General features: G+C 41.2%; 1 protein-coding gene across 2 annotated transcripts in view; it reads left to right on the plus strand.

Moving 5' to 3' along the window:
• Positions 1-4,357: 4,357 nt before the first annotated feature.
• PGR (progesterone receptor) overlaps positions 4,358-23,956 on the plus strand; it is a 70,299-nt gene continuing 50,700 nt past the window's right edge. The window contains exons 1-2 of one of the 2 annotated variants that reach the window (XM_004385871.1): positions 4,358-6,169; positions 7,420-7,571. In XM_004385871.1, the coding sequence (XP_004385928.1) occupies positions 4,524-6,169; positions 7,420-7,571 (1,798 nt within the window). In that variant the 5' untranslated portion in view covers positions 4,358-4,523. The remainder of the gene's footprint in view (positions 6,170-7,419; positions 7,572-23,956) is intronic. The other variant, XM_004385872.1, reaches the window with a different exon arrangement.

Below are 23,956 nucleotides of genomic sequence, written 5' to 3' on the forward strand. Positions count from 1 at the left end.
GCTGCAAAGTACACATTCTTTTCCAATGCACATGGAAGGTTCTCCAGAATAGACCACATCTTGGGCCACAGAGCAATCCTCAACAAGATCCAAAATGCTGAGGTAATTCAAAGTATCTTCTCTGACCACAATGCCATCAAGGTAGAAATTAGCAACAGAAAGAGCAAGGAAAAAAAATCAAGTGCATGGAAATTGACTAATACCCTGTTTACACATCACTGGATAATAGAAGAAATCAGGGATGGAATCAAAAAATTCCTAGAATCAAATGAGAATGAAAACACATCATACCAAGAAGATTCCAACTCATAGCGACCCTACACGACTGATCAAAACTGCCCATAGGGTTTCCAAGGAGTGCCGGGTGGATTCCAACTGCTGACCTTTAGGTTAGCAGCTGAACTCTGAACTACTGTGCCACCAGGGTTTCATTACACCCATTAGGATAAAGATATTCAAAAAGTCAGATAATAACAAGTGGTGGTAAGGGTGTGGAGAAATTGGAATCCTCATACACTTCTGGTAGAAATGTAAAATGTGCAGCCCCTTTGGAAAACAGTATGGCAGTTCCTCAAAAAGTTAAACATAAAGTTACATATGATTCAACAATTCCACTTGTGGGTATATATCCGAGACAAATGAAAACGTATTGTCTTAGTTATCTAGTGCTGCTATAACAGAAATACCACAAGTGGATGGCTTAAGAAATAAAAATGTATTCTCTCACAGTTTAAGAGGTTAGAAGTCTGAATTCAGGGTGTGAACTCTAGGGAAAAGCTTTCTCTGTCGGCTCTGGAAGAAGATCCTTGTCTCTTTTGAGCTTCTGCTCCTGGGCAATATTCATGTGGCTTGGCATCCCTCTTCCCCCAGCTCTGCTTCTCTCTCTTGCTTGTTTAATCTCTTTTATATCTCAATAAAAATTGATTCAAGATACACCCTATATTAATCCTGTCTCATTAACATAACAAAGACAATCCATTCCCAAATGGGATTATAACCACAGGCATACAGGTTAGGATTTATAACATATATTTCACAACACATAATTCAATCAGTAACACATTTTGTCACACAAAAATTTGTGAAGAAATGTTCATAGTAGCATTATTCATAATAGCCAAAAAGTAGAAACAACCTAAATGGCTATCAATTGATGAGTGGGTAAATTAAATGTGGTACATTCATACAATTAAATATTATTTTGCAATAAAAAGGAATGAAGTACTTTTTGATATATACCACAACATGGATGAATCTTGAAAACATTGTGTTAAGTGAAAGGAGACAATCAAAAAGACCACATATGGTATGATTTCATTTATTAAAAAATAGATAAATCCATAGAGACAGAAAGTAGATTAGTGATTGCCAGAGCTTGGGGCCTTGAGAGAAATGGAGAGTGATTGCTAAAGGGTATGGAGATTCTTTTTAGGGTGATGAAAATCTTCTAAAATTGATAGCGGTGATGGTCATACCCCATTGTCGTCAAGTCAATTCCAACTCATAGCGACCCTGTGAATGTACTCAAAACCACTGAATTGTACACTTTAAATGGGTGAATTGTATGGTGTGTGAATTATTTCCCAATAAAGCACGTTAAATGTTTTAAGATGGACTGGAAAGAGGAAAGCCTGAAAGTAACAACAACATTACTAAAAATTAGTTCGTTCACTTCTCTGGCCTCATCTCCTTCCATCCCCACACTTACCCCATGCTCTATCCATAATGACCTTATAGTTCCCATAATATGTTCTGCTGTTTGATGTCCTGTGAACATACTATGGCGCCCTGGTGGCACAGTGGTTAAGAGCTTGGCTGCTAATCAAAAGGTCAGCAGTTCCAATCCATTAGCCGCTCCTTGGAAACCCTATGAGGTAGTTCTACTCTGTCCTACAGGGTCACTATGAGTCAGAATCGACTTGACGGCAATGGGTTTTGAACATACTGTCCCTCTGTCTTAGTTTCCTAGGGCTGCCATTGCAAAATACTACAAGTGGGTGGCTTTAAAGAAGAGAAATTTACTTTCTCACAGTTCTGGAGGCTAGGAGTATGTTTCAGGGTATTAGCAGTGTCAATTCCTTCTGAGGGCTTTGAGAGAGGAACTGTCCCATGCCTCTCCAAGTTTCTGGTGGCTGCTGGCAAACCCTGGCGTTTCTTTGCTGCTTATAGATGCCTCTGTCATCGTATGGTATTTTTCTTCTCCTTTACCTTTCACTCTGTTTCCATGTCTGTCCTATAAGAATCCACTCAGAAGGGATTAGAATTATGACTCACACTACTCCTGTATGACTTCTTTAACTTAACTGATAACATCTGCAAAGAAAAACTCTATTTCCCCAAACAAGGTCACATTCACTGGTGCAAGGATTAGTACTTCAACATATCTTTTTTTTTTTGGGGGGGGTAGGGGGTGGGACACAATTCAATCCATAACAACTTGCCTCCTGGAATTCCCTTCATCTCTCCTCTACCTAGCTAATTTCAACATATCTAAAATTAGTCTTAGGGTAAATTAATTGTTGGAACAATCAATTGCCAAATCCAGTCACCTGACACGATAAAGGTTTGTTTCTCACTCATGTAGCGCTTCCCCAGATGACTCAGATATCCAGGTCCCTTACCGGGCTGCAAACCTGTAAGGCATCAACACAGATAGGATTTTGAGTCCCTATAAGGAACTGTCCAAATGATTAATTCTGTTTTGAACAGGGTATATTTAAAATGATGACAGGATACCAAATGGCCTTGAGTTTGGCACAGAGAATGTTAGCTTATGACGCTATCTAAAATATATATTGCACTATTCTTCCCTCTCTGTTCTGTGACTTCTTGAATTTAGAGGTGGTCTGTTTAAAAAAGCTCAATGACAATTATTTTTAAGAATAAGAATGCTGAGGGGAGAAAATACTAGTTAGCATATCTGTTGAGGACCTTATGATGTAGCACAGGGTATAAACTGGAGCTAAAGGAAACTTTCCTTAAAGCACTGTTTGTTAAAAATTGGAATGCACTCCTTAGGACAAACAAATTATGGCATACAATATCCAAACTTCCCTCACTATTGGAGACGTATTATCAACTATCTTCCCGTCCCAGATTCCTCTGCTACACTGAGGTCCCTTCAAGAGGAACAGGACATATAGGTTGTAGTAAGAGAAATTTGAAGCACTCACTTTTATGGAAGTCATAAGGGAGAGAATCTCTTTTAAAGTATTTAGGATTATCCCTGATACAGTTATTCTAAAAGATAATATACTCTAATGTCTCCCTCTATGTTGAATCTTAACAAAATTGAATCTCTGAAACTGTTACAAAATTCTGCATCTGATAGAGTTCATTCGTTTTTCCAGTTAAACCAAAACCAAACCCACTGCCCTCCAGTCCATTCCAATTCATAGCGACCCTACAGGACAGAGCAAAACTGCCCCCAAAGAGTTTCCAAGGCTGTAATCTTTAAGGAAGACTTGTCACATCTTTCTCCCGCGGAGAGGCTGGTGGGTTCCAACCGTGGTCTTTCTGGTTCGCAGCCGAGCGCTTTAACCATTGCGCCGCCACGGCACCTTTCCTCCAGTAACATAGGGTATAATTCTTAATAGATCGTACAAAATCTAATATGCTTATGGGGTTCCATTCTACCTGGTATTCAAAGAGTGGAATTCAGAGTAGTGGATAGGAATCTCAATTCCAGAGTTTCAGACCCGATCCGTAACTGGGGTGGGGAAGGGCCTTGGGCGGGGCCTCCCGCAGAGGGAGGCGGCATTGTTAGAAAGCTGTAACCGCGGATCTCTGGTTGGATGTCACTACTCGAATTAAGCCCTGTAGTATTGAGTGCGCGAGGATTCTGGTTTGTGGGTAGCATTCTCAATGAGAACTAGCTTCACTTGGCATTTGGGTGGAATCTGCAACCAAAGGCGGCTCGTCCTCCCGGACTGCCAAGCGCTGTAAAGCACTGTGAGCGCTACACAGACGATTGTCGCCTGCTATAGGAAGCCGGCAGAAGCACTGCTGTCTCTGAGATCGTGCTGTAGGAGAGGTCCGACTAGTCCCGGGGTTTCAGGGAGAAGTGGAATGAGACGGAGAAAAGTATTGGGAGCTACACAGCTTGCACGGGTTTGAAGCCAGAAGAAAAGTCGTGTCTAATTGCTTTCTCACCCGCCGCCAAGCCAGTGCGTGACTTGTGGGTACTCTGCATCCTCCGTTCTCGGACAAGAGCCTGACAACTCTTGGAGAACTCTCCCAGTTAGAAGGCGAGCTCCCTACAACTACTCTCTCCTTTGCTCTCCCCCTCGCCGCAGGGACGGTACGACAGCCACCCTACTTCTGCCGGCGGGATGGAGGGCGAGGGCAGGAGCTGACCAGCGCCGCCTCCTCGAGACCCAGGAGGTGGAGATCCCCCGGGTCCAGCCAAATTCAATTCTCATTTTCTCCTCCCCTTGTTCCTATATTCCGACACCCCCTCCTCCTTCCTCTTTCCCTCCTCCCTAGAGACGGGGGAGGAGGAGAAAAGGGGAGACCTGGTCGTCATGACTGAGCTGAAGGCAAAGGATCCTCGGGCTCCCCACGTGGCGGGCGGTACTCCCTCCCCAACCCAGGTCAGATCCCCCCTGCTGGGTCGCTCCGACGCTGGCCCCTTCCAGGCGAGCAAGATCTCGGACGACCCGCCTGTAGTCTCGGCCATACCCATTTCCCTGGACGGGCTGCTTTTCCCTCGGCCCTGCCAGGGACTGGACCCCCCGGACGCGAAGACCCCGGACCAGCAGTCGCTGTCGGACGTGGAGGACCCATATCCCGGAGTTGAAGCCGCAGGGGGTGCTGGAGGCGGCAGCTCTAGACCCCCAGAAAAAGACAGTGGGCTGCTGGACAGTGTCTTAGACACGCTGCTGGCGAACTCTGGTCCTGGGCACAGCCACGCCAGCCCCCCTGCCTGCGAGGCAACCAGCCCTTGGTGCATGTTTAGCCCTGAGCTTCCCGAAGACCCCCGGACTGCCCCCGCCACCCAAGGGGCGTTGCCCTTGCTCATGAGTCGGCCCGGGGACAAGGTTGGCGACGTCTCGGGGGCGGCTGCACCCAACAGGGTGATGCACAGGGAGCTGTCCCCGTCCCAGCAGCTGCTGCCCCCGACGCCTGGGGGCCCTCAGTGGCCCGGTGCGCCAGTGAGGCCGTCTCCGCAGCCTCCTACGGTGGAGGTCGAGGAGGAGGATGGCTCCGAGTCCCAGGGCTCCGGGAGTCCGCTTCTGAAGGGCAAACCCCGGGCTCTGGGAAGCACAGCGGCCGGAGGAGCCGCGGCCACTGTGCCTGGGGCGACGGCAGGAGGCGTCGCCCTCGTCCCCAAGGAAGATTCCCGCTTCTTGGCGTCCAGGGTCACCCTGGCGGAGCAGGATGCGCCGGCGGCGCCAGTGCGCTCCCCACTGGCCACCACGCTGATGGATTTCATCCACGTGCCCATCCTGCCACTTAACCCGGCCTTCCTGACAACCCGCACCCGGCAGCTGCTGGAGGGGGAGAGCTACGACGGCGGGGCCGCGGCCGCCAGCGCCTTTGCCTCGGTGCGGGGCTCGCCCTCGACCTCGTCCACCCCGGACGCCGGCGGCGACTTCCCCGACTGCGCGTACCCGCCCGACGCCGAGCCCAAGGATGACACTTTTCCGCTCTACGGCGACTTTCAGCAGCCCACCCTGAAGATCAAGGAGGAAGAGGAAGCAGCCGAGGCCGCCTTGCGCCCCCCGCGTCCCTACCTGGTGGCTAGTGCCAACGCCGCTGCCTTTCCGGAGTTCCCGCTGGCGCCACTGCCGCCGCCTCTACCGCCGCCACCGCCACCGCGAGCGCCGTCGTCCAGACCCGGGGAAGCGGCGTTGGCGGCCGCAGCCGCCAGTGCCTGCATCTCGTCCGCGACCTCGTCGGGATCGACCCTGGAGTGCATTCTGTACAAAGCGGAGGGCGCGCCGCCCCAGCAGGGTCCGTTCGCGACGCCGCCCTGCAAAGCTCCGGGCGCCGGCGCTTGCCTGCACTCGCGGGACGGGCTGCCCTCCACCTCGGCCGCCGCCGCCGGGGCAGTCCCCGCGCTCTACCCGCAGCTCGGCCTCAGCGGGCTTCCGCAGCTCGGCTACCAGGCCGCTGTGCTCAAGGAGGGCCTGCCGCAGGTCTACCCGCCGTATCTCAACTACCTAAGGTGAGGGCCCGGGGCGGGGCGCGAGCTGGCACCGCGCGTGTGTAGTGGCGCGGCCCGCTCGCCGCCGCCTGCTCGTATCTGCCGCGCGGGGCTCTGGCTCTCTGGGGTACCCCCGAGGGAGTGGGCAGCCGGAGCGCGGCACTGGGGAAGTTGGCCTCCCTTCTTACTCCTCCCTTCACTTTTTTAGGGGACAAACCGGGGGCTCAGAGTGTGCCAGTTTGGGAACGTGCATCCCCGGAAGCATTTTAAACTTTTCAAACCTACGAGATTTCAAAGCAGGACCAGCCCTGATTTAAAATGTGCAGCGTCACCCTAGGTCTGCTGTAGCCTCGCTCAGCGGAAAGGGCACTGAGATTTGGGGGCTTTATGAAATGCATCATTTCTTAGAAGAACATTTATGTTAGGAATGTCTGTCTTGGAGAGGAATTAAGGCAGTGTTCCACCGGGAGGGGTGGGACTTGATGAAAGGTGGCCGGCCAGGAGCGAAAGCAAACTATCTTAGGGGTTTGGAAACTTAATGGCTCAATTTTTATACGTATTGCAAGATTAAAATTAAGTGTAATATGTTTAAATTGTGGATTTAAGTATCAATCACTGCAGTGCACCGTATTCTAATATTGTTTCGGATTCCCTACAAATTTCTTTCATAGTTCTTCAAAAATAATTTCAGTTACACTCTGAATAGAATTTAAAAGAAAAAGAATGCTAGGCTTGGAGTTTTATGGGCCGTGAATAGGCAGGCGAAACAGTGTCAGTGTATTGACCAAAATGACAAACATAAACTTGTTTAAGTAGACAGTCATTAAAGGGTTGAGTTTTAAAAACTCAAGACAAGAACATTGTTAAGCAGGATTGAATTCTTAAAGCACAACAGTGTTTAGTGTTATCCAAAGTGTAGGAAAGGCATAACGTTTCATCAGTCAAAGACTCAATTGCTTCTATATAAGCAGTTTTGTAGAAAGATATTTTTTTAACCAATGGACTTTAGTTTTCTCAAGCAGAAAATTATACACTTACTGTTTATTATTCTTTTATTTTGGGTGTTACTGATGAATGGTTAATAATCTGGGAGTCTGGTGAATCCATTACATGTAGTTTATTACACGAAATTTAGTTTGCATGTGTTCCAAGTATGTATATATACAGTTCTATTTTTAAAAAATCCCCTTTCAATGCTGCATTAAGAAACCGTTAGTATTAGATAGTGACACTCCTAAAAATAAATCCAGTACTTTGTTTTTCATTTCAAGGCCGGAATCAGAAGCCAGCCAGAGCCCACAGTACAGCTTCGAGTCATTACCTCAGAAAATTTGTTTAATCTGTGGGGATGAAGCCTCAGGCTGTCATTATGGCGTCCTTACCTGTGGGAGCTGTAAGGTCTTCTTTAAAAGGGCAATGGAAGGTAGGCTTTTTCCTCCTGATCCTTTATGGTTGGTAAATTGTGAATGGAAACCATCTAGTATTTTATAGATATTAATTATCCCTGTTTCTTCTAAGAAACAGTGGTATTTCCATATAACTTAAAATACATGATGATATTTTAACAGTGTGTTTATATTTATATTACTCAAAATTGAATGTGATTAGAATTTATAATTGCAACCATTTAACTAACACTTTCAATATTAGACATAAATCATAATAATCTTGGGACTGTTTATCTAGCTACTATTATTAACTGTTGCATTAAAAAATAGGTTTGCGCTAATTGTCTTTTTGATATTTCTATTATATTTATAAAGCATTTTAAACTTTTGATCAAAATAAAAATGTTAAAAGTAGTTTTATATACACATATACATATAGATATATATGTATATGTGTATATAAATGTATACATACACACATATCTAGAATGAATTACAATTTTCTACATGATTTTGTCTCTTCCCCACATGCATGTTTATGTAATATTTATATAATGGTAATTCTAAACAAAAATTTTAAATTCCTTTACTGCTTAGTATATTTTTGTAAGTGTATAAGAGGAAACGGGTAAACAGTTTGAAGCAAATGAAAAATTTGGACATCACAGTAATGTAATTTCTAAAGAAGTATTTTGTTTAAGTAAAACTTTTACTTTTCGAAATCATTTAAGTTGTATATTTATCTAATGATTTTGGATTGACTTGTATAGTGTGTTTCAGACTTTAACTTTCATAGAAAATATTCTGAATTTCTCTTTGTACCCACACTGAATTCTAAACAGCCAAACATTTATATTTAAACAACATATTTAAAGATCATTTCACATTTGAATTCTAGCAATATATGTATTTTATAACCAGCTTAAATGGGGTTTAGGATTCCTTCTAGAGTGCCAAGATCGATCCTAGACAAAGAACCAACCATCTGAATGTCTGCTTTTGTGCCTCCTGTTTTAGAGTTTTCTGATTTTAAGATGCTCACTAAATGCCTAGAGAAGTGATTCAGAAGAGTACATGAGATTTGTGTGGTTTGTGAGTTTGTGTGTTTGGGGAGAAGGAGGTGGTCTCAGGTTGGAATGTGTGGGAGAAAGTTTCATGAAAGATAATAACTTCATTTGGTTTTAAAGGATAAGTTAGATACAGATGATATAGATACATGCACTGAGAAGCGCTTCTAAGTATATATATTCAAAGAGTGAAGAGATTACACTGAGTTGAATATTCATATTAGGAAACTGTGAGACTTAAAGGTCAAAAAGTTAGGTTCCTAATGCTTGAGTGAATTGGGAAAGAATTGGTGATTTAAGATAAGAAAATAGAGGGAAGGTTCTGAGAGTTCAGGAATGAGAAAGATAAGTGGAAGGACTTTTATATTTGGAGAGAAATACCAGATTTGAAATCGTAAAGTAGTACTTTGCAATAAGCTGGTTCAAGGTAGAACTATGTGTTGATACCAATATGGCCAGAAGGTGAAAGCCAAGAATCAACAAACATATTAATGTTAATCAAGGATAATAGTAATAATTGTTGTTGTTAGTTGCCGTTGAGTCAGCCCCTCATACTCAAGAGGATTAGACCATTGTGATCCATAGGGTTTTTACTGGTTGATTTTTCTGCAGGCATTTCTTCCTAGTGTGTCTTAGTCTGGAAACTCCCCTGAAATACATAATGGCATGTTAAAGTGTTCTCTATGTTCCAGTGACTATTTTAAGTATTTCGACTCATTTAATCCCTCTAATGTAGATATTAGAAAGAAAGGCCTGGCAATCTACTTCTGAAAATCAGCCAGTGAAAACCCTATGGATCACAACGGTCCGATTCCATTGTGTGTGGATTCGCCTTGAGTTGGTGGCCAACTTGACGGCAGCTAACAACAACAATGTAGATATTATGGTTATTCTCATTTTGCAAATAAGGAAATTAAGGCCCAAAGATGTTAAGTTGCCTTAACACAGTCAGGAAGTGGTAGAGCCAGAATTCATATTTAGATGGTATGACTCCAAAGTTCATGCTTACAAACACTATACTTCCTTTCTGACAATAGCAAATGAGGCTTAAGTTTCAAAGAAAAATAGTAGAGGGCTGGTGGAAAAAATGAGCCAGATGATGGAACATCTAGGAAGGTATAAGTGAATTCTAAAGGAGAATGCAAGAGTAGGGGTGATTAGAAGTGTGTGATATAAATGGATGGTTACATTGAGGGCCAAGATGAGAAGACATAGTCAGAGGCCAAAAGTCAGTTTCCCCACATCTCCTCAAGGTTAGAGGTGGGAGAAGATAAAAGTCTATCAAGAAGAAGTCACCCAGGAAAGCTGAGTCACTCTCAGTGTAAGATAGAGAGAAGAGGTAGAGGAAAAAGAAACCACTCTGGAAGTGTAAGGCAGTGTTTACATACAATAAAGTGGGGATTACAAAGCTCTCAAAAGAAGACAGGAGATTTATGGACAGAGATTGGTAATGGGGTAAGGTGGAAGAGATAAGAGATGACATAAAGTGGTGATTTTCATATGTCCTAGGAGACATACAAGAAGGCAGTACCCAGATCTAAGTAGGGCTAACTAGAAAAGGCTTCTGGTGGAAGATATGGAGCTAGGTCTTCTGTTGTATGTATTTTAATAATCAGAAACACTGGATTTTAAATGGTGATTAATTGGTATTTGTAATTAATCACTGTGAAAGACGGTGACACGGGGCTAAGAGCCAGATTCCATACTTCTCCAAGTTAGGAATGGGAAAAGATAGAGCCTATAAAGAAGTCATCCAGGAAAGCTGAGTTTCCCTTGATGTGAGACAGAAGAGAGAAGAGGTAGAGGGAAAAGAAGCCACTCACAGAATAGAGGTGGGAGGTGAGGAGATGATCTGCCTTAAGCTAACTGAACTGTTTAACCTAAAAAATGAACTGGCTATGTAATGGTTGATAGCCCATTATACTCGTTGACTAAGACATGCAGGCTTGTAGTAGATCAGGAAGTAGCCAGGAATTGCCTTGATAACTTCCAAGCAAATGAAGTAATAATGGCCTGCCAGTTCAAGAAATGTCGGCTGTCGTTGTTGTCAGCCCCCGACTCATAATGACCCCATGCATAATGGGATGCGACCATTGTGATCTGAAGGGAACACCATTTCTCACTGATATGCCTCTGTATGCACTGTGACTGGCTCAGTGCTAAAAACCAGCCGCTATTGAGTCAATTCCAGCTTATGGTGACCCCATGTGTGTCAGAGTACACCTGTGTTCCACAGGATTTTCAGTGGCTGATTTTTCAAAGTTAGCTTGCCAGGCCTTTCTTCTGAGGCACCTCTGGGTGGAATCAAACCTCCAACCTTTTGGTTAGCAACTGAGCTTATTAACCATTTACCCCACCCATGGACTCTGTACAGTGCTAACTCATTTAATCCTTGTAAGGAGTCCTGTGGGGTGCAGGTACTACAGCAATATTATCTGTATTTTACAGATTGATACACAAACAAGTTAGTACTAAGTGTTGAGGCCAAGATTCAAACCTAGAGAGTAGGACTCCAGTATCTGTATTTTAGCTCCTACTTCTGTGCTGTCTCTGCAGATCATTTTGTATTTGAACAGAAAAATAATAATTACCTTATAATTTTCCAGGCAAAAACGTGATATCTTAAAAGGGACTGGTTTTCGAATTGTGCTTCTTAAGCCTTCAGTCCCATTCTTTCTTCAGCCCAGAACAGCTCTGCTTTTGTCTGTTTATTTAGTTTACACTTCCATTTAAGATAATATTTGAGCGAAGAATTATTACCCAATATACTTTTTTAAATACTACTGCATTATGACAGGAAACACTTAAGTCTCTATCAAGTACTTATTCAGGTACCTGAGCGAATCTAAAAGCATTTTCTTGACTCCATCTGCTGTCAGCTTTTTGGCATTTGAGCAAAGATAGGCGTGACCATCTCAAAATTCCGAATACAATTGCTCATTATTCTAACAGGATGTCAACTTTATCACCTGAAAATCACATCTAAGATATAAAACTCTTTTGTCAGCAAAACAATCATAATAATAATAACTCCAGGGAATCTTCCTTCAGTAACTTCTTTAAAGGGCTCATTGAAATTATTAATACTTAAGACAGAGACTCCAGAGTAGTCACCAAAAAAAAAAAAAAAAACCAAACCCATTGCTGCCAAGTTGATTCTGACTCATAGCGACCCTATAGGACAGAGAAATGCCTCATAGAGTTTCCGAGGAGCACCTGGTGGATTCTAACTGCTGACATTTTGGTTAGCAGCCATAGCTCTTAACCACTGTGCCATCAGCGTTTCCAGAATAGGCACAGTAATCATTTACTCCCTCTTGGAGTTTTACTCATTCTTGGAGTTTTTATACTGAACCCTGATTTAGTTAGAACACTGGGAAGCCAAATACTTTTTAGATCTTTCATATCTACCTAATTTTTAGAAGGGCAGATGAGCACAGTATCTTTTATATTGCTGGGTGTCCCTAGTATAATAAATAATATAATGCATATCTTATATAATTTATCATCAGGAAAAAAAAATTTCTCCCCCAGTGAACAGTTATGCTTTCTTTTATGTTGTTTTTGTTAGGTGCTGTCGAGTAGATTTTAAGTTCATAGTGAACTCATGTGACAGAGTAGAATTGCCCCATAGGGTTTTCTAGGCTTTGATCTTTACAGGAGCAGATCACCAGGTCTTCTGCGCAGCCACTGGGTAGGTTCGAACCGTCAGCCTTTCAGTTAGCAGCCGAGCGTTTAACTGTTGCACCACCAGGTCTCCTTCTGTCTCGTGTGGTTCCTCTTAATTTGTCTTCTAGAAAGCAAAGAAGTAAATTTTCATGCTCAGTGTTTTAAGATGTTATTAACTTAGATTTTGGGTATCATTCTCAACTACTGCCTCAGCCGCTTCTGTTATATACTTCTCATGACATTTTAAGGAATCATATACTTTTTTCTTAAAGCGTAATATTCAATAATAATCATTTTTCCAGAAAAAGCAAATACTTCCTATGTTGTTTACTCCTGTGTGATGAAGTGATTTTTTAATGAGATTGAATAAAAAAGTAGTTGAGGATGGGCCATGAGCTCAAAACTGTGCTGTAACATTTGTAGAAAATATAAAAACTGTGTGTAAATAAAATGATTATCGTTTATTGAGTATTTACTAAATTCAGGTGTTCTTCTAATGCCTTTACATGTACTAACTCATTTAACCCTTGCAACAATCCTGCAAGGCAGGTTCTGTTTTCCTCATTTTACAGATGAGTTTCATGTACTTAGTGAGCAGTAGAGCAGAGCTCAGATGCAGCAAGTCTGGCTCTGGAGCTCATGCTCTTAACTTCTACCAGGTGCTACCTTTACAGTACAGATTTGATTTCAAGGAGATTGCAGTGCCTGTGGAAGTGACTGATTAACAAATAGCGCTACAGTTTAGTACCTGATTAAATTGTGTGGTGCAGACTTGGATCAGGGACGAGAGTACCAATAACTGTCATTACTGATGTCATATTTGTAATACAAATGTTTTATGTTCATTATTTTTATTCTTCACAGCAATCTTACAAAGTTGAATCTGTCATTCCCACTTTATAGGTGTGTAAACGTAGGCTCAGAAACTAAGTAATACACAAAATAATAGGCAGCTCTGATAAAGATTATTTATTTTGTTCTCCAATAGTTATAAAAGGTGGTTTACTGGAGCTAGTAAGACTTATTCACACCTTTAAAAATTTATAGATATAAGTTAAGAAGGTTTTCTTTTTTTAAGAAGATTTTCTTTTAGATGGATTGATTATTCAGTAAATGATCTTGGAACTACTGGGTTTTAATATTAAAAAAAAACTTTCAGGTGGGTCAACAATTTTTTTTAAGGAAGTAATTTAAGTGATTTTAAAAAGTTAAGAAACTCTAAAAGTACAAAAAGAAAAGATATATGTATGTCTTTATAAAGGAGCCCTTGTGGCACAACATTTAAGTGCTTGGCTGCTAACCAAAAGGTTGGCAGTTCGAACCCAACAATTCTAACTCTGGTTCTCAGCGGCTCTGCAGGAGAAAGACCTGGCAGTCTTCTTCTGTGATGATGACAGCCTAAAAAACCCTATGGGGCAATTCTGCCCTGTCATTTGGGATTGCTATGTGTCAAAAATTGACTCGAAAGGTACCTAACAACGACAACAATGTATTTATAATCTTGGAGTGGCAAAACATTCTAATCATGACATGAAATTCATCATTTAAAAACAAATTTGGTCGATCTTGCTACATAAATAAATTTCAAACTTTTCTATAAGGCAGAAAAGTTCATAAAGTCAAATGACAAACAGCAAATTGGGACACTTATTTATAATATAATTCCCTGATGGGATTAAAAACTCTGAGAGTAGGATTTGTGTGTGTGTGAGTGTGAGAAATTACGTGTGTGTGTGCATGTGTTTATATGTGTGTATTTCTTCTTGATGCTTGTCTTAGTGGTTTGTGAAAATACTTTGTATATTATTAATATCATTTTGACATTGATGTTGTTCATAATGTACAACGTATTCTTGCAAATCACCAAGAAAAAGACAACCTGGTGCCCGACTTGGTTCCACACTGGCTCTATCTAGTCTCAGCTAGCCTCTGCTCTCCTAGTGCTGTCTACTAGCTATAGTGTACCACTTTCGACCTGCAGGTACCCGAGGAAGTTGAATGAGACCAACAAAGAATGACACAGATGGCAGAAAAATTGAGGAGAAAAGCTTGAGGTCACCCTGCACCATGAATTAAGAAATCCAACCTGATTAGAGCCAAGAACTGACAAAGGCCCACAATTCTTCACTCACAATCTCACTCTCCAAAAAGCTCTGCAAACAAAAAGTTTTGTCATAAATCACTTGTCAGCAATACCTAACCTGACCTGAATTTATTTGGCAGCAAAAGACATGAGTTCATGTGAGGAAATTTTATAGATTGTGTGAATACTCATGCATTTTGCTGCAGAAACATTAATGTGTTGCTCTGTATCATCTTTCTAAAATCCAAACAATTCTGAATTCTGAAACACATCTAGCCCAGAAGGTTGTAGCTAAGAGTCTGTGGATATGTACTAAGAAATAAATTCACTGACTATGTTGAAAGTGGTGCTTCGTGGAGTTTTGCAATGGAGCAGCCCTGGAAATTACAATAAATGTTTATTAAACATCTATTATTATTTATTCTTGTTATGTTTAATAAACTCTTACTACCATGCTGGGTTTTACAGAGGGATGCCAAAAATAAGTAACTATAGTTCCTACCCTCAGACAGTTTTTAATCCAAGGAAATAATACAATACCTTAAATCAGTATAATATAGGTAATACAAGATGAATGTGGTTTGGATTTCAAGGGAAAAAAAGATGGTATTTAATTAGGGAGATTAAAAAATGCTTTTGTAGAGAAAATAGTATGTTAGATGGACTGCTAAAAATGCATAATATTTTGATAGCAAGAGTTGTGATAAGGGCTGTTATAAATAAAAAGTACAGAATAAGCAGAAGTACAAATTGGCTGAAGCATGAAACGTGGTCAGGGATTCAAGAAATCCTTGTTATTATATATAAATTTTTTTTATTGAGAGGGGAATGAATGAACATCAGTTTCATCACATTTCCAAAAGAGTCAATAACCTCCCCCCTGTCTTAGTTACCTAGTGCTACTATAACAGAAATACCACAAGTGGATGGCTTTAACAAATAGAAATTTATTCTCTCACAGTCTAGGAGGCTAGAAGTCCAAATTCATAGTACCAGCGCCAGGGGAAGGCTTTCTCTCTCTGTTGGCTCTGGGAGAAGGTTCTTGTCATCAGTCTTCCCCGGTCAGGAACTTCTCAGCGTAGGGACCCTGGGTCCAAAGGACCCGCTATTCTCCTGGCTGTTGTTTCTTGGTGATATGAGATCCCTGCATCTCTCTGCTTGCTTCCCTCTTTTATATCTCAAAAGAGATTAAGACACATCCTAATCTTGTAGATGGAGTCCTACTGAATTAGCATAACTGCCTCTAATTCTGCCTCATTAACATCGTACAGGTAGGATTTACAACACATAGGAAAATCACATCAGATGATAAAATGGTGGACAGTCACACAATACCAGGAATCATGGCCTAGCCAAGTTGACATACACTTTGGGGGGACACAATTGAATCCATAACACATTCTCCCCCAGAAAAGTTAGGAACTTCTGCTATAAAGAAATGGTGAGAAGCTTTACTAAACAGAAGGTCAAAGAAATGTGGAATGACAAAATGTGGTGTTTGCAGTTAATTCAGTAGAGAGTGAGAAGTTCCTGAAGATTTTTGAGCAGTATAGTGACATACTGGAATCCGTACTTGAGGAAAGTTAATGTATCAGCATGTGCAGGAAGGATTGAGGCAGGGAAACTCAGAGGCCATGGAAACAATCTGGGCATGGTGCACTAGGGAACTGAGCCGGGGAGGTCGCAGAGAGGAATGGGTTCAATGCACAGATTGGAGCCAACTTGAAAACAGGTGTGACAGCTACATTAAAAAAAAAAAAAAATTAGGGAAAAAAATGTAGATGGAAGAATTTTGACCTTAACAAGTAGGTGGTATACGATTATTAAGTGAAAGAGTGATGTTGAAAGTAGTGTTTAGGTGGGATTAGCCTCAGGGCACCACGCAAAGGGGATTTGTGCAGAGATTAGATGCATTTGGGTCATAGAGAACCCCTAGAGAGCTGATACATGGTTGATGAGATGTACTTTAATTTCAAATTGTATATATTATATTCACATAATATACTTAACAAGATATTGAAATAGTATAGTCTTTTGTATACAACATAACTTTTGAGAATTGAGAATTTCTAGTTTGTCAGTTCACTCAATTGTTTATTTATATATTAATACAAAATGAATAGGCCAAGTTCATGACTTAGGGAAATAGACATATTAACCCATTATTTAAATACAGTCTAGTTATTTTGATAAGAGAGGTATGAGTTCAAAACTGAGGAAGCATAGGGTAAGCAGCAGCCAATTCTGGTGTTTAATTACAGGGAGAGGAGATAGGGATGTGAATCCTGCCTAAACATAGATCAAAAAATATTAAATTGAAAAAAGAAACCTTAAAATTTACAGATCGCCTGCAGTGTTTGTGTTGTTAACGGTAGAGGCCGGGATTGTTGATCTTTTGTTAAGCAGGACACTGTAGTGAATGTTTCATCATGCAAAGGTCAGTCCTGAGCCCACTTTGGAGTGGAGAATGAAAGTGCAGAGAGCTGAACTTCTCTGTGTACAAAAGTAGTATGGGTTGGGGGTTACAGGCTGGCAGCTGAGGCGAAGAGTAAGAAATAGAGAGAGGGCCCAGCAACAAAGTCAGAGCTAAAGGCCCAAGAAGAAATGATGCCTGTGAGAGATTTCCCATTGCAGGGAATGATCACTTAAGTCTCTAAGAAAGACAGTGTCAGACAGGGATTAGTAAATTGTTTCCTGCCTTATGTTCCTACCTCCAGCTATCCCTAGACCTTAAGTAGTTTTTGCTGCACATAATCACCTTGAGTTTCTGATGTTTTGGGAAAGTGAAAGAAGGAGGTGATTTCCAGAGAAGGCTGGCAAGAAAAGAGAGCAGCCACGTGAGTCAAGAGCATTGGTTAGGACTGGAATAAGTCATTTCCCCCCAGTACACTAGAGCATTGCTTTTCTAATAGCATGCACACACACCAGGAGTTGTGCTTTGAGGTATATGAAGAAAATGTTCGAACTTCTATTTATATTTTTTTACTTAAAAATAAAAAAAATGAATCATTGATATCAACGGTATCTGTACTAGCATGCTCTCTCAATGCCTACACCAGAGGCACATACCACTTATGGTGTACAAGGCCCCCTTGGGAGAAGAGCCTGAGCTCTGTGCGGCAGAGGTGTTGACAAGTATAGCCTCACTCCCTAACTCACAGTTAGGGCATGGCAAAATACTGTCGTTTATCTTGGCCTGAAACAAAACCACAGACTGAAGATAATACCAATAATTTAAGCATAAATGAACAAGAAGAAAAATAGCAGAGCTGAAATTTCTTCTAAGCTGGACAGTGTAATCAGATCTGTCAAGAAATCCAAAAAATTAGAATTAACGAGAAGACCATTTTAAATATGGATTTATATCCACTATCATCAAAGATGAACCTTGCTTAAAGAATATGTTTTGCTACAGATACTGGTTAATAATTATATGAAGCTATTATTGTAAACAAGATATTTAAAAACTTAGTACTCAGAACCTAAAGGTGAACCCCTACAAGTTCTTTCAGGAATGTTTAAGGTCATGCAATATTCAATCTAGTAGTTTAATTTCACTTAACTTAAGGAAAAATGTTTAGAAGTCTCCTGTCTTAGGCTGAGTTCTCTAGAGGAGAAAAACCAGGGAACCGTGTGTATATATATATTCAGACACACATAGAGACAAAAACACATTTATTTCAAGGAAATGGCTCACACAATTGTGGAGACTGGCAAGTACCAAATCCATGGATGAGACATCAGGAAGGAGGCTTCTCCTGACTCACGTGGCTGCAGGAGCTGATGAACCGAAAGTTGACAGGTCAGATGGCAGGCTGCTGGTTCACATCCCAAGAACCGGAGGTCAGAGGATGACGAGTCAGATGCAGGATCCAGAGAGAGTGAGCTTTGACCGAGCATCAATATATATTGGATGCAGGTCACACCCCCAAGGAAACTCCCCTTTCAACTGATTGGCTACTCACATCAGATCACAAAATGGAGGATGATTACATAATATCTGCCAAAGCACTGAGAATCATGGCGTAGCGAAGCTGACAAATAACCTTAACCATCACACCTCTTTTGAAGGTTTCAAAGTAATAGTGACAAGTAAAAATCCACATACACAGGTTCTTGCTGTTCTTCCTACCATATTATAAATGCTGAAATAATACATGTAAAATAACTTGGTGACAAGCTAAATGCATTCAGCGAATACTTTTGCAAGATACATAGAAAACACTGTTGAAGATTTAACGAAATAAGTATTAGGAACAAAGTATAGTGTGGGCGTTTTTCTAGACATATGAAAAAATAGAATTTGTATATCTTGGTTTATATTACAGTGAATTCCTTCCATAAAGTGATAAGTGAGGTCCAAAAACTTCAATTGTATTAAATGCAAAGTCATGATTGTGATTGGCCCAGGCTTGCACTATGTGTTCACATTACATCTCAGAGGATCTACTGTGCAACCCAAATCCCTCTGGTCCCAGCTGCGATATTAAACTTTTAGGTTGGTTGCCATGGTGGTGCAGTGGTTAAGGACTCGGCTGTTGACCAAAAGGTCGTCAATTTGAGTCCACCTGCCGCTCCTTGGAAACCCTATGGAAAAGTTCTACTCTGTCCTATAGGGTCGCTAAGAATCAAAATAGACTCAACGGCAACTGGATATTACGCTACTCAATTGAAATATCATTGGGAATGATTCTGTGTCTCCTGAGCATAGAGTCCAGGAATCTCCTGGTTAGTCAGTACTGGTTTTGTCAGCTTACCCAAGGAGATTCATGCAGATTAAGACTGATGGAGTTTGCCTGCCTTTTCTCTGCCCAGCTTCACTCTCCACTTTTGAGGATAGGAGTGGCTGGAGGACAGGAGCCTGTATGACAGTTACATTTTATCTGAGTTAACACTATCACATCATCACCAGGTGCTTTATGATGGGGTTTTGCTGGTTGCAAGGCTCTGTTTCAATAACGAAATATATATTAAAAAAAAAAAAACCTGTGTTTTTGATGAGTCAATAAAGCAAAGCTATACAGAGAAGATATATTCTAAATAGTAATTGCTTTCTTTACTGTAAAGAATGTTTCATGGAAAAACTGTATATACCATTGATAAGATTACTCCTGTGACTTAAAAAAAAAATCATGTTAAGATTATAGGTAATGTTACATATGAAATTCATTCACAAGTTACATATTGCAGCAAACAAGTTGAAGTCTTAAGTGAACAAAACTCTGCAAGATGTCATTGCTATGGCTGGCTTTCAACACAAGACCCATAAATTCAGTGGAATCTTAACAACACTTTGCAACATGATGAGGCAAGATGTTGAAAATATTTTTTACCACACTGGTTTTCTAACTTCAAAGTACTTAAAAAGAGTTGTCAGATTTCAAGATGAGCCACATATTTTCCTTTATAAAAATATGTATATTCCAAATGGCTGACCTTTCCTGTGAGGACAAGTGACTCTTGGTAGCATGCTGCTTAGAAAATATTTAGCAGAAGGGACACTTACTCGGCACCATCATAAAGATAATGCTTTTAATAGCAAAAAGAAGTAACTATCTTTTAAAGGACGCCTTTGTTACAAAGAACATTTTGAAAAACAGGTGCTTGGTAATGATTCTGCTATTATTTGATTTTGTTGTGAAAGCATTATAAGTACCTTATAGATAAAAAGTTTCAGAGCTATGTACTTAAACACTTGCCAATAGAATTTCTTAACTTGTTCATAAATCTTCCAAAGTTTCAGTGGTTAGGTTCTGAACATATTTAATGATGATAAGGGCTTTTATTGAACATTTATTTCATGCCAGGAACTGGCTAAATGTATTACATGAAGCACAAAGAGGATAAATCACTTGCATAGGCCAATAGCTAATAAATGGCAGAGTAAAGATTGGAACCCAGAGCCCCTTCTCTCTTATCCATTACATTCTATTGTCTCTTTATCCTTCTGATTATTTTTAATGAAAACTGATTGACATCAAGTAGGGTAGAAGTTTGTTAGCTGAATTTCGGAGGCGAAAATGAGTATCATAACTGTTCTGTACGGCAAACAATCCATTCATTCTCCCTGGCTTCTGGATGACTATCTCACACCTTTTCCTCTCATCTCAGCCTTCCAGCACCTCTTCCTCCATCCTCATTTTTAGCTGATGACCTTCCTCCTCAATTTTCTGAGAAAACTTCCTTAGACTGCCACCATCACATGTACTCATCTGGCCCATACTGGACTTTTCATTCTGTTACTGGGAATTGGCACCCCTCTTCAAGGCCTGGTGGTGCAGAGGTTAAGAGCTATGGCTGCTAACCAAAAGGTTGGCAGTTTGAATCCACCACCTGCTCCTTGAAAACCCTATGGGGGCAGTTCTACTCTGTCCTATAGGGTTGCTATGAGTCAGAACTGACTAGACGGCAATGGGATTTTGTTTTTTTGTTTTTTTGTTTTTGGTATTCAAGGCCAGCCCCCTCCTTTGTGCACTAGATCCAGTAGATCCAGTCTAATCCTGCCCACTCAAGGACAAGATCCAGCCCTTCTCCCCTCTCTCTTAAATCATCATTTTTCCTCTCTGTGTTGAATCATTCCTGTCAGCATGCAAACATGCTATTTCTCCCATCTTAAAAGAAAACCAAAATACTTTGTTGATTTCACTCTCCCCTTAATTTACCAACCATTGCTCTGCTCCTTTGCCAGCAAAACTCTTCCAATGAGTTTTCTTCTCCTGTTCTCCCTTAAACCTAATCCAGTCTTTTGCCACCGTCTTTCCACCAAAGCTTCTCTTTTAAAGGTTACCAATGACCTCAGCGTTGCTAAGTCTGATCACTCTTATTTTCCTGTAAATTCTTTCTTCACTTGGCTTTTGGAATACCACACTCTCTTGGTCTTCCTCACTGGTTCCTTATTAGTCTCCTCTTCTTGAGCTTTTAACATCGGAGGCCCATGGCTCAGTATTGGTACCCTTTCCCTCCTGTTGATACTTACTTTTTTGGTGATTTAGTTCAGTCTCATGGCTTTAGATAAATTATCCCTATGTTGATTGCTTCCAATATCTATCTCCAGCCCAGACTTCTCCCCTGATCTCCAGACTCATATAGCCAACTGCCTACCTAATATCTTCATATATGACTACGGAACATCTCAGACTAATATGTCCAAAAGTTGGCTCCTGATCTTTTCCCCAAAATGAAACTTTAAAGGACCTTGTATATAATGCTTCCATGTTAAGAGTTTGGATTTTGTCTGGTAAACCAGTGTTCCTCCCAGTTTGTTCTTCAAACTATCTGCTTCAGAATCAGCTAGGATACTGGTTTAAACTGAAGATTTCTGAGCCTCACCCCAGATATGCTAAATCAAAATATCTAGGAAAGGGTAGGAAATCTGCATTTCAACAAGTTGTGTAGCTGGTTTTTATACATAGTAAAGTACTGCTTTACACAGAGAGTTTTTAAGTGAGGAGGTGACGTGTATTTTAGAAAGTTGACTCTAGAAGCAATGAGGAGGATGGACAGAGAGTGGTGCCAGGGAAGCCAGTTCTAAGATTATTTAAAATACTATTTGATCTAGATTAGGAACCTTCGACTCTTTGCTGAGGAAAAGTTAATTTTCATTCTCTGAGTTAAAGTGTGGAAGGCAGATAGGGGATTTCCCCTTCCAAGGATAATCCCTTCTCCATGAAGAATGCTAAAAGATGTGAGAGGACCAGGGAGGGAAGTCAGGAACTAACACTTTTTGTTCCTCACTATATACTAGGCATCATAGTAGACACATTGCACTGTATTCATTACCTCCTTTAATTCTCACAGCAGTTCTTTGAGGAGTTATTGCCACCCCTCTCTGCAGGTAAAAGAACTGAGACCGAGAGGGAAAGTAATTTGCCCATGGTCACCTAGCCAGTAAATGATAGAGCTGGTAATCAAACCCAGTTCTGCCAGACTCCAAAACCTAAACTTCTTTCACTACACCACAGCATTTAGGCCTGATGTTTGAGGTAGAAGATGGTAGTAGCAATTGTTTAAGAAATTTACCAGAAAAGGCTTAAAAATCTGGTAGTACAGTCTTACATATTTGAGGTCCTGGGTAGCACAAATGGTTAAGCACTCAACTGCTAACCGAAAGGTTGGCAGTTTGAACGCATCCAGAAGCACCTCGGAAGACAGGACTGACAATCTGCTTCCAGAAGGTCACAGCCTTGAAAACTCTGTGAAGCAGTTCTACTCTGCACATGTGGGGTGGCCATGAGTCGAGGATGACTTGACAGCAGCCAACGATAACATAAACCATCTAAATAGTGAGTAGGAAAAATGCTAATTATTATCCATCTAATTCTAGTTTTTCACAAAGCTAATTTCAGGTAAGGCTGAGTGACTCTGGAGAATTATTACAGAATCTTAAGTCATTTGATATGCTGATACAGGGACGGATTACCCAATAAGCAAGGTACGCATGGGTTTAATTGTGCTTATTTACTAATCTGTGAAATTGTGTGCTACAGATTAGTAACTAAACACAATTAAACACAATGAAGCCCATGTGTACCTTGCTTACTGGAAGCTAGCGCATATCATGCTTACTGGTTTCCAAGGCTGTAATCTTTACTGAAGCAAACTGCCACATCTTTCTCCTGTGGAGCTGCTGGTGGCTTCAAACCACTGACCTTTCCATTAGCAGCTGAATGCTTAACCACTGCGCCCACCAGGGCTCCTTACTTTGGTCTAAGCTACCATTATTCTTTTCGTATATGTTGCAACAGCCTCTTAACTGGTCTTATTTCCACCCTTGCCCTCCTGTAGCCGGTTCTCAACCTCCAAGCCAAAATGATGCTATTAAAATATAAATCAGATCATGTTACTCTTCTGCTCAAAACCATCCAATGGCAGTATATTTCTTTCTGAGAAAAGTCAAGATTTTTGCAATGGTCTACAAGACTCTACAGAATCTGGGCGCCTGTTACTCTCTCACCTTCTTTTCTACTACTGTTGTCTCTGGCTCAGTCAGTTCTAACCTTACTAGCCCCCTCAGACAATTGGATCATCTCTCTGAATCTTGACTATTGACTCTTCTTTCTCTAATTCCATCTCCTGATGCTTCTCACTCATCCAATTCATTCTAACGTTCCATTTCAGTGAATGCCCTAGAACATACCAAACCTGCATGCCTGCAAGCGTTTCATTTAAGAGTCACATTCCCCGACTAGGTGTTGTCAAGTATTTTAATTTAACATTGCTATCAGTAACAAAAGGAGCCCTAGTGGCACAGTGGTTGAGCACTCGGCTGCTCACCGAAAGGTTGGCGGTTTGAACCCACCAGCCGCTCCCTGGGAGAAAGATGTGGCAGTCTGCTTCGTAAAGATTACAACCTTGGAACCCTATGGGGCGGCTCTATTCCGTCCTATAGGGTTGCTGAGTTGGAATCAACTCAGTGGCAATGGGTTAGGGTTTGGATCAGTAACAAGTAGATTAGATTTAGAAAGAGCATGCTTAAAATTTGTTTGCCAAAAGAAGCAGAAGAAAAATTTGGACAACAAGCTGCTTTTGAATTAAGACAAAGGACCACAGCTATTGTGAAATAAGAATGTGTCTCAAGGAAATTACTAGATAAGATGTAATT

Source organism: Trichechus manatus, unplaced genomic scaffold (genome assembly GCF_000243295.1).
Source record: "Trichechus manatus latirostris isolate Lorelei unplaced genomic scaffold, TriManLat1.0 scaffold00148, whole genome shotgun sequence".
Classification (NCBI taxonomy): domain Eukaryota; kingdom Metazoa; phylum Chordata; class Mammalia; order Sirenia; family Trichechidae; genus Trichechus; species Trichechus manatus.